Genomic DNA, 12,312 nt, shown 5'->3' with positions numbered 1-12,312 from the left:
GAAACTCAAAGTGATTATATTTTTTTCCAAAATCACACCCAACTTTTGATTGAGGGTCCTCTAAAGCACAACACACACACACACACACACACACAGAAGAAGTGAATTTAAAACCATTAAAAGTACGAAGCAAATAGTTGCAGTACAATCTGTACTGAAACTCTCACTTTTCACATCTGTAACCAGATTTAAAATTGTGTTCTTAATTTTGTTATCAGTATTTTGGGTGTATATTTAAATATACTGTGTCTTCTAATTGACTTCATAAAGGAACATTTGCTTGTTTATAGTGTGTGATTTTAATGTACACACCCAGCTTTGATCAGTCACATCTTTTATACGGGTTTCCATATGAAATCATGTGTTTGCTGAAAATTGAATAGATTAAAAATTGAACTTGAAAATCCTTTATATCGCTTCTAACTGTAGTGCCTATTGGAATGTTTATCATTTGCTGTTTAACTTGCTATATTCAACTAGATGTAGTTGGGAGAGAGGGGGAGATTTGAAAGAATGCTGATGATCCTGGCAACCATCATCAATGCCTGCTTTTTGAAATGAGGTCTTTGAGATTTAAAGAGGATTAAGCCCACTCAAAGAAATAGAAAATCAAACTGAAATTATTATTGAAAATGTATATATGACAAGTAGTCTTATATTTTTGGAAAAAACTCCAGTAAACATGATTTTTTTTTAAACCCTGTAACTCATTTTTGACAATTTGCTCCAAATGCACTGTGAAAAATCATAAAAGAAAATACATAGTTCTGAGTTGTACTTGCTAATCCCATATCCAAACTTGTATTAAATGAATATTTGCTTCAGGAAAGGTATTGATGCCAGAATACCTGAGAGGTCCTGAGAGGGAGGGCTTTGCCAAGAGCGATGTGGCTTTGTGTGAGAAAGAATTCAAGAGCAAGATGTTTAGAGGATGGGACCAAGATTCATTAAATATAGAAATGAGAAAGAAGAGACTTCACAAAGCAGTATCTCTCCTCCTTGATGGGGAAGAGGACCCCATTGCATCTAACAAAGAGTTTTATATATTTTTTAAAAATTAGCTAACCAAATAGGGAAATGTCTACTGTTTCACTTTGGGCTTATGACTTACTGGGCAATTCATTTTTCTATTGTTTTGGGGTTGTGGAATCACCCACATGGAGCAATTTTAAGAAGGTCCAGGCTTTGTGGCTTTTATTGCCAGAGGGACTGGGGTCTGGTAATCTTCCATTAGTCAGATCTTGTGATTCTTATTATGACCTGTTTTTTTGTTTGCTCGTTTGTTTTGTTTTGTTTTGTTTTGTTTTGTTTTGTTTTTTGGTGACCTGACTTTCAGGTTAGAAGTCAACCTAAAACCAAAATTTCCCAAAACAGGGACTTGTCTCCTGAGTCCCCTTCCCTCGTACCTCAGTGTGTTTTAAAATGTACCTTAAGCCGTGAAGATAAAATAGGCAATCTTGAATTTAATAAAGTAGGAAAACTAGACAGTGAAATTGTTTATTGAAATCGGAGGTTAATCAGTAAGAACTGTGCAAAGAAACTTAATGGACTAAGCAGTCATGATGATTTTCTTGTAGCCACCTTTTCTTTTCTAAGTGTGATTGTGTCATGTTACAGGGTTTGTAACTTGTGAGCAGAGTATAATGTATAGAGATGTTGAATCGCTGTGTTGTACACGATTGTGTGTCAACTATACCCAAATTAGAAAAATTCAAACATTTTCTAAAAAGCACAGGCCTTTTAGAAAAGCACTGGTAGCTGTAAATACTTGGGAAGGGAGCCGGGGAGAGGTGAATTTGACTTAGATTCTAGAGTTGGAATGACTAGAATTCAAATCCTGAAGCATAGAGATAGCATAGTGGATAAGATATGCAACTACCAGAGTCTCACAGGTAAGATAGAGAATAATTATATATATATCTCATAGTATTATAGTAAAGATGAAGTAAAATGATTCAAAATGTGTATAAAAATTTAAAAAATACAAAGATTTAGAAACTCACAATACAAAATTGAGTAAAAGAATTCAGACAGAAAGGAAAATATACAGTGTAATCCCATCAACATACAGTTAAAAATTAAGCATAACTAATCAATTCATTTATACATAAACACAGTGGGGAGTGGGTATGGCTCCAAGGACATACAGAATATTCTGGGATGCTGGTAGTGCTTTATTTCTTGATGCAGGTGCTAGTCACATGGATGGGTGTATAGCTTGCAAAATTTTATTGATCTGTACACTTATGATCTATTTTTATGCACATTTTTATACCTCACTGTCATTTGCAATTACAGTAAAAAATTTATTTCAGTGGAAACACTCATGCTAATTATAAGTTAAAAGATAATACTTAAACAGATCTCTGACCTATTTGGCATTAGTCCCAAATTTGCTTATAGTATATAAAAGAAATGTCTTTGATTACTTGATTCAAACTCTGATTTTAATTTTATCTGGGAAAGTGCTTTTTATTTTTTGTGCTTTCCTTTATTAAATAAATAAAAACCCCGAGTTCAAAGCTTAAAAAGAAACACTTTGATAACTACTTTTTCTTTGTTCTTCTCCTTTTAGTGATAATGTGATCTAATGTTGAAATCTAATTACTTTCCCTTGAATGTCAGAACTAGGCCCTGCCATTCTGTGAAACATGCAGACCATCTACAGAATTGAGCTGATAGTGGAGCCCATCTTATTCTAAAGCTGAGAATTTTGACTTCTTAGAAAAATTCAAGAAATATTTTATCACAAAGTTAAATATAGCTTTCTTTCTTTTTTTTTTTTTTTTTACTTTAAATTACCTTGTTTGACAGGAAGTCAGAATTACCCTGAAATGTCTTCAATGGTTAAGCACACATATAGAATTTGAAGCTTAATAGTTAAGCTCTTTTTTTTTTTTTTTCCCTCTTAATTTATTTAGAGATAGAGCATGGTCATTCAAATTGATGGAACACAGTATCAACAGACAGAATAAAGTTGGAGAGTTAAGGTGAATTGTTATATATTCCACTTGCATTAGTAAATATCTTTAAAAGAAGTAAATGTAGATTTGAAGTTTTATTAAGACGCTAATAACATGTACAAGTAATTGAGTTTCCAAATTAACTGTCATACTGCTTGACTTTCAGGTTAAAAATTATAATTAAACTATATATTTCAATTAGATGACAGCAAATATGAAAGCATTTTAAACATCTTCTCAACTGTATAGTGTATTATAAGCTGTTTATAATCTATAACATTCCATCTCTCTGATAAAATCTAATATATTCACTGTTATTTACTATTATTATCATTATGTCTATCTCAACTTTACCACTTACTAGGTAGCCCTTGCTTTTGAAATTTAATTAGAATTCAAATTTCAATTTCTGAGTCCCATTAGCCTCATTTCAAGTGTTGACTAGCCGTATGTGGCTGGTTGCTGCTGTGTCAGACAGAACACAGAGCGTTTCCATCAACACAGAGAGTTCTGTTGGACAGCACTAATTTACCTGATTGTAATGATACATTCCTCAGAGTTCTTATTAAAAAAGATGATGCTTTTTGGAATCCTTAGTGTTGTAATGAAAAATCAAAAATGCTTGATACATATTTAATAATATCTTTGGTAAAAATAAGAATAACCAGATAATGAAAATAATAATAATAATAATAATAATAATAATAATAATAATAATATAAAACATACATATGCAGTATCATGAATAAGATCTATGTAGCCTGGTATAGATTCACTGAGACTTTCCTATCCATCATTCCTCTTCCAAATACTCCACTACGAAATAATTCCCAAATTGGCATTCTGAAAAAGCTCCGAAGTAGAACCCATAGAGACAAACTAATAGATTATACTCACAGCTTCATTAAAAAAAAAAAAAAGAAAAAAAAAACTAAACTAAACAACTGTTTCTCTTTTTAAATTCTAAATATTAAGAAACTTTAACCTGTAGATCATGAATACCTGCAACTAAGAACAAATCTGAGAATTGGATATAGATTCATTAAAAAAGAACCTGGATTAGTAAACTAATCTCTGATTATGACATGGTATTAACTAATTAGGATCTCCTTCCGTAGCTCCAGATTTATTGGTTAAAAGCTCTGAACTTTTATTGTCATATGAGATCTTTCAGTGCATTATTTTATTTTTTTCTCCTCCGGGAAACAGGTGAGGTCAAAACCACTATCACATGCTATGCCTATTACACAAGGCAATAGCTAGGTAAACAATCCATCCCATCCTTAAACCAATTTGGATCACAGCCCAGAGCTGAACCCATCAAACATGCCAATCAAAATTCTTATTTTGCAGGCTGAACTCACATTATAACAGAGTCTGTGTCCTTTGTATTCACAGTTGGGTAGTTATTACCATTCTAATAACAGCCATTGGTCCCCGTGGACACAAATCCTGTTGATCTACATAACAATACCCAGAACAATTGACGTTGAGGAGGGTTGTGTTGTGTTATTATTACCAAAGAATGTCAGTCTTACAAACAGAAATAAGCCCTCTAGTACAGGTAATTTCTCTCTGGCTTATTTATACCTTGTGGGTTTTTTGTTGTTGTTGTTGTTTTCCTCCTAGGCTACTGACAAAGATACTGGCAACTATAGTGCCATGGCCTACCGACTCATCATCCCACCAATTAAAGAGGGCAAAGAAGGATTCGTGGTGGAAACGTACACCGGGCTCATAAAAACTGCTATGCTCTTCCACAACATGAGGAGGTCCTACTTCAAGTTCCAGGTCATCGCCACGGACAACTATGGGCAGGGACTCAGTGGCAAAGCAGACGTACTGGTAAGTAGATAAAAGTCCAGATTAGAGGAAGTGCTCGTATTTTTTGACATTTGGGAAATACATCATAATACATTCTTATATATGACCATGAAGGCAATTCTACAAGCACCGGATTTCTACTGGTCTGCAGATCTCATTTTTAATATAGAATTGGCTTAAAAAAAAAAAAAGATATATATATATATATATATATATATATATATATATATATATATATATAGAATTGGCTTGAGCAACTTAAGATTTTCTAATGCTCCAGAGTTATGCTGTAGGAATTAAAATGTATGAAAATTTTTATTACTGTTTAAATGCCTTTTAGACCTTTTGTGATTAAGAAAACAAAAAGAAATGTTTTGGAGCAAATTTATATTCTAATAGATGCAATTTCCTTATTTTACCCAAATCCTCAATGACAGCATGGATGATCCTTGACTCCATTATGTTTGGCTTCAGTCAAGAAATACCACTTTTCTCTTCTTTTTCGCAGGCTACACACAATCTCAGTGGTACAATATTCCCAAAGGCAGTTTGATATTGCTGTTTATTCATGATATTCAATACCAATGCTTCTATCCTAAGGAATTTCTGCCAACTTGGAAGCATGGATTGTTTGGATTTTCATGAATCTAGTAAAAAATTAAGTTATAATCGCTACTGGATATACTTGTCACATGAACACAGAATCAAGTATAATTTTTCTTTTGCTATTTACACCTTATTAAATCTTCATTTTCACAGTTCCCCTCAGTTAATTCTCTGAGTGAATTTAACCTTCTCATGTATGTAGACATCACAGATGAAATATTTTTCTTCTAACTAGAAAATTCTGAAGACCAATGACCACGAATGTGGTTGGTATGAAGGCCAGGATGTCCTCATGTAGAGAAAGAAAGCTGCACTAGAATAAATGAAAGCTAATCTAAGCTGAGAATCTTTTGACATACAATATTTTATTTTATTTTATTTTATTTTATTTTATTTTATTTTATTTTATTTTATTTTATTTTATTTAAGATTTTATTTATTTATTCATGAAAGACACACAGAGAGAAGCAGAGACACAAGCAGAAGGAAAAGCAGGCTCCCTGGATATAGAAACCTGGATATATATTAGATTTTAAAGGTGACATAGATTTTTAATCAATTTAAGATCTGTAAACCTAATATAAATAAGCCTAGATATAGAAGATTTTAAAGGTGACATAGATTTTTAATCAAATTAAGATCCGTAAACCTAATATAAATAATGTTGCTTCTTCCCTTCCTGTTATTTCAGGGCTGCAGGATGTGGTGCTATCAGGCCAGACAATAAGGTCACCACACTAAGTATAATTAAAATACTACAATAGCATAAATAAAACACAACTACAGAGATTAGCTGTGTAATATGTACATAAGCAGCGTGAAGTCTGTGGGTTTCTTATTTGGACCCTGTAAACTATTGTGTGGAAATTAAAAAGTGCACCTTCAAAATTACCCAAAATGGGCAGCCCCAGTAGCACAGTGGTTTAGCGCCGCCTGCAACCCGGGGTGTGATCCTAGAGACCTGGGATCGAGTCCCACATCGGGCTCTCTGCATGGAGCCTGCTTCTCCCTCTGCCTGTGACTCTGCCTCTCTCTCTCTCTCTCTCTCTCTCTCTCTGAATAAGTAAAATCTTTAAAAAAATAAAAATAAAATAGAGAAGGGAGATGTTGAGAGAAATAGGAGTTTGATGTGGAGGGAAGAGCATGTGCTGGAAGAGGAAGTGATGGCAGCCTGAAGACACAACAGGTGTTTACTCAGCCTGGCAGAGGAGGCTGGGAGAGTGAATGAGAGGCGGGCTGGACTTGCAGCAGGTGGCTCCCCTGATACCGGACCTCCTTCCTACACAGAGTGAGAAAGCATTGGGAAATCTTTAGTAGGAGTGAGTGAAGGTAAGATGTTTAATTTGGATGAAACCTTCTTGCTTAAGGAGAATCTGGTTCTCCCCTGAGGATACTGCTTCCCGGGCTCTCTTCTGGAGCAGGGGCCTTTGTTTGCCTCCTTTTCTGCTTCTGTTTGTCCTGGTCTGCAGATCACAGGCTGCCAGAGGAGGACCCTCGTGCACGACAGGGCTGCTTCTAGAAACGGCCTTCGTCTCCCTAGAAGCCAGCCTTCATTCTCCCCGTCTGCCCCATCACTCACCACCTCCCTGACATTACTGCTGTGATCTCCCAAACCATGCATCCATCCCCAATACACTCAGGGACTTTAGTTTCTGGTAGCTATTACCATTTCCAGAAATTCCATTGTCCCAATTTGGGGCAACTTTATGACACACACAGACGATTCCTCCCGTATTCTGAATTTCCAGTTCCTTGAATGCCTTTCCTGCAATGAATGGCTTTACCCACTCTCTCTTGCAACCACTGAAAACCAATGATTTCTGCTGTTAACAGTCAATGCATCCCCTCTGTAGCCTCCATTTCAAACCTCCCACTCTGAACGTTATACTGAATGTGTCCCACTAGCACCAGTGCTCTGAGTCTCCACCAGGAACTATCTGGCGTAATATAGTTTAACGACCCCATACCACTCAGTGTCCCTCTCCTGCTTACTAGCTTTATGGTACGGTAATGAGTATCATAACCAATCAGTCACATCAGAATTCAATTTCCTTTCCCTTTCTCCCAACATCATATCTATTTGGCAAAACCATGACTCTAATTAATTCCAACATTCTCCTGTCTCCTGCCCTGTAGTCACTCTTAATGTGTCTGCAAAAACATGCAATTATATAGTCTGACTTTCTTGTTTAAAAATATTTCTTTAAAAAAAATATTTATTTATTTATTTATTTATTTATTTATTTATTTGAGAGAGAGAGAGTAGAGGGGAAGGGAAGAGGGAGAGGGAGAAAGAGAATCCCAAGCAGACTCCTCACTGAGCACAGAGCCTGATGTAGGGCTCAATCTCACAACCCTGAGATCATGACCTGAGCTGAAATCGAGGCAGACCCTTAACCTACTGATACACTCAGATGCCCCAAGTATACTCTTGCTTTTGATTAGTGATGAAAGCCCCCAAGTGACACTTATGTGGTCCAGTAACCACACTATACTTCCATCTACACTTCTCTCCTAGAAGGACCCCTGCCATTCATTCCTCCAATATTCCCTTACCCTTGCTGTTGCCTAATTAATTGGCATTCTATTTTACTGAAAAATAAAATCAAAGCTTTTAGAAGGCTACTTCTATGACCCTCAACACTCAATCTACTTACATAACAGAATTTTTGTCAATATATTCTTTGCCTTCTTTCCCGCTCATTGAGATGAGCTCTCTATGCTTCTCTCATTCCTTCCACCTGTATGACAGATAACTTCCTACCCACCAGCTCTAGGATATTGTTTCAGCAAGTCTCCCATTTTTCTTATTCATTAGCAATATCAGTCTCCCTTTTATTTGATTATTCCTATAACCATGTTTTTTTCCTATCTCCAAAAAAAATACATAATCTTCCAACTGCCACTCCATTTCTTTTTTTTTTTTTAAGATTTTATTATTTAGTCACAAGAGACACATACAGAGAGACAGAGACACAGGCAGAGGGAGAAGCGGGCTCCATGCAGGAAGCCTTATGTGGGACTCGATCCCGGGACTCCAGGATCATGCCCTGAGCTGAAGACAGCGCTAAACCACTGAGCCACCCAGGGATCCACTGCCACTCCCTTGCTATGCTCTTGATTCCAGAAAAAATTTGCTACCAGAGTGAACTCTAATCTCTCACCATGCAATCTCTCTTATCTCTAATTATAAATCCATTCCCAACACTTACCAAGAACTTCTATGTCACCACCATCCACAACTCCCGTGTCACTAACACAGTGGTTGTTCCAGTCTACATCATATTTGATCATCGGCAACACTTAACTATTTATCATTCTTCACGAGGCTTTCAGGTCACCATTCTCCCTTGTTCATCTCTTACCTCAGTGCTATCCCTTCTCGGTCTCCTTTGCTGATTCATTTTCTTCTTCTGACCTTTTCAGATAGATGTTTCTTCGACAGACATTCTTTTCTATCTATACCACTGACTCGGTGAACTCATTCAGTAACCAGAACTGTAAAATGGTATCAACATTCTAAAAAATATCACATTTATGTCTTGGCCCCAAAGCTCATTTCTGAAGGGCAAATTTGTATATTTATGTGCCCATGCAACAGGAAGACCAGGATGTCTAACAAAGATACCTATTCAATGTTTCCTGAACTGATCCCCTGCTCCTCATCACATCTCTTCCCTCTGTTGTCCTTCCAAATGCCTCAATTTCACTGATAATCAGGTCATCTTTGAGTTCCCTCGGCTAAAAAGTTCTTGATTCTTTTCTCTCCTAAACCACACATTGAATTCCTTAGTAAAAACTGTTGTGTTTACATACGGTTTCTATACACCATCTGCATATTCTCAACACTTGTCCTGATACAGTGTGGTTGAAACCACCGTCATACTTCACCTGAATTGTTAAATTGCCCCCATACTTCCTGCTCTTGCCCTACTCAAGTCCAGTGTTAACAGCCAAAGCATCCCTTAAAAGGAAATCTAGGTTTTGTAATTTCCCTGCTCAAAATCTTGTCATATTCCCCCGTTCGTTCAGAGAATAAGTCATTTCAGAAGACTACTTTCTATAGTTAGAAGGCCTTCAATGATCTAATTTCTACTATTCCGCATCTAACCCACTCAGACCCCATAATATTGTCCAATTTACTGTTTTCTAAACAGCCAGACGTGTCCTCACCTTAGGGATTTTGCAGTGCTGCTGAGTAGGATATTCTTTCCCCAAACGTGTTCATGACTAGCTCCCTCATCTCTTGTAAATATTTGCAAGGATGTATTTCACAGTGAAGTCTGCTCAGATCATCCAGTTTAGTATTGCAGCCTATGGTATCACCTCAGACCTCTTTATTGTTAACTCTTTACAATGCACCTATATTTATGTTCATATTTCCCCATGAAAACTCCATGAAGATGTTTCTTTTTTCTGTTTGATTTTGTTTTATTCCTGATGTACCTCAAGTGCCCAGAATAATGCCTGACGTATCATGGGCACTCAATGCCTATTCAATGTATGAACGGCCTCTCTCTTACAGTGTAGGTTAGCAGTTCTTGAAGTATGGTCCTTGGAATCCTGAGGATCTCACAAATCATTTCAGGGTTTAGTAGGCTTAGAACTCTTTTAGTGAGAATGGTAAGACATTTTTTGGTTTTTATTATACTGTATTCGCATCACATTGTATCCTTCATAGTCATACACAAAGAGGAAAAAAAAAAAAGCCTGAAGAGTGCCCTTACTCATGTAGTAAAACTTAATAGTTTTAACAAATCCCCACTCTTGACTAAACACCTTTTCAAATTTTCTGTAATGAAATGGGAAGTATGCAAAAAGCACTTCTGCTGTAAAAGGAAGTATGATGGTAGTCTCAAGGAAAAGCACAATGTAAGCTGAATTTCCTGGGGTGTTTTAAGGAATAGCTTTTTATTTGAAAAAAAAGAAATAAAATATGATTATTCGAACTTGAATATTTGATAGGCATTTAAACAAAAATGAACAAAGTGAGACAGCACAAAATAGAATACTGGAAACCTGTATTCACTCACCACTGTAAGCCTGACCGCTTCTCATTACTTAAAGACCATGAGATGGGTGGTCGTTTTAAGGAATGTGATTTTTTCTTGATATTGTGTAATGTAATGTGTCAATATTTGAAAAATCTTCGTTATTCAATGAACCAGTATTTTCCAAATGACTGATACATGATGTTAAAATATCATTGTGGGTAAAGATCCATTCAAAGTGCAAGATAGAGAAGTGGGTTTTAACAGAAGTGAACCCAATTTTCAATTTCACATCAAAACTAATCTTAGACTACCACTTGAGTTTTTGTGTAGTATCAAAGACTATACAAAGCTCTCTAAAAAAAAGATTATTAAGCTGCCTCTTCCTTTTCAAGAGAAATGATATTGCACCAGAGACTATTCAGGAGACACAGTGACCAGTCTAAGAAGGAGATGGTGAGGGCCTCTAGAGCTTCGCTGACCAGTGTGTGAGTTATTTGTCCTGTGTGGCCACTGAGCCCTTGACATGTGGCTATGTCACATTCAAATGTGTTATATAAAGTGTATAAAATATACACTTTCAAAATTTCAAAGATTTGGTATAAAAAATATAAAAATGTCTCCTTAATATGTTGTTTTGTATTAATTATGTGTGAGAATAAATATATATTAATATATTGGAATAAGTGTATTATTGAATGACTTCCACTATTTTTCATCTTTCTATTGTCGGTACCAGAATATTTAAAATTATATATCTGGCATGTATATGTGAGTTACATTATTTTTTTTTCCATTGGACACCACTGTCTAAACTCTATGGGGATAATCAGAAAGGGAAAAAAAGGAAAGCTAAGAAATTTATGAGGGAGAATTAAAAAGACTTAGAAATAATAGAATATGTAAACTGGCAGCCTCTGGTTTTAGAACGTTTTGCATCACAAATACTGTTTGCTTCTTTAGACTGTCTCTTGTAATTTTAATCCATTATAGAGATTGATTCCAACAATAATAGAAATATGCTTTTAAAAAAATCTTTTAAAGTAGAATCTTATAAGTGGAATTATTATAGTTGGTATAATAAATTGACATGTATATTTCCAGAAATATTTGCATAAAGACTTCTGGAAAAGTAACCTAAATAAAATCTAGGAATTTAAACATTTAAATACCTTTTTTTCCAGATGATAGATGAAGCCAAGATTCAGAGATGTAGCATTTGAAAGATCAAAATTTAAATGATATTAGCTTATTCTCTTGGTCGACATGATGAAAAATGTGTTTGTTCTCCATAAATCATATATTATACTTGAAGGAAATTTTAAAATTTTAGAGTAACTATTTATAGGTTAGTCTGAGATAAATACTTTTGAAGTTACATTAAATCTATTATATCAGAATTTTAACTACATTATTTTTTATCTTAAGAATGCAAAAGTATGTCTTCAAAAGTTGTTAAGATCAGAAAATCTTTTTGATAAATTGTAAGCTTAGTATGTAATATTAAGCTTAATATTTTCTGGAGGAAGTTAAATCTTTTTAAGAATATATTTTATTTATTTATTGGAGAGAGAGAGAACATGCAAGCAATGGAGAGACCCAGGAGATGGAGAAGTGGACTCCCCACTGAGTAGGGAGCCCGAGTTGGGACTTGAGCCCAAGACCCTGAGATCATGACCTGAGCTGAAGGCAGATATTTGACTGACTGAACAACCGTGGCACCCCTGGAGGATTTTAAATCTTAATTCATTTTGTTAGTTCAGTAGAATATGGCCTCAAAGCTCATTAGCAAATTAAAAATTATCTTAAGTAAGTACTTTATCCTTCTGAATAAAGAGAAAGTACCAGCTGTTCTTAAAAGACAAATGATAGAGTTATTACTATCATCAAGGCCAAATTTTGCTCCCAAATAGAGTCCCTAGCACATC

The 12,312-nt window shown here is 35.4% G+C and overlaps 1 protein-coding gene across 1 annotated transcript in view; it reads left to right on the top strand.

The window, feature by feature from the left end:
- The window catches only part of PCDH15 (protocadherin related 15), an 876,905-nt gene that overhangs the window by 805,817 nt on the left and 58,776 nt on the right, over positions 1 to 12,312 (top strand). Inside the window, exon 27 of the mRNA XM_072803740.1 lies at positions 4,593 to 4,808. Coding sequence (XP_072659841.1) covers positions 4,593 to 4,808 — 216 coding nt within the window. The remainder of the gene's footprint in view (positions 1 to 4,592; positions 4,809 to 12,312) is intronic.

Source organism: Canis lupus, chromosome 27 (genome assembly GCF_048164855.1).
Source record: "Canis lupus baileyi chromosome 27, mCanLup2.hap1, whole genome shotgun sequence".
Taxonomy (NCBI): Eukaryota; Metazoa; Chordata; class Mammalia; order Carnivora; family Canidae; genus Canis; species Canis lupus.
Note: the sequence above shows the minus strand (reverse complement) of the source record. Positions and strands in the feature narration are given on the sequence as shown.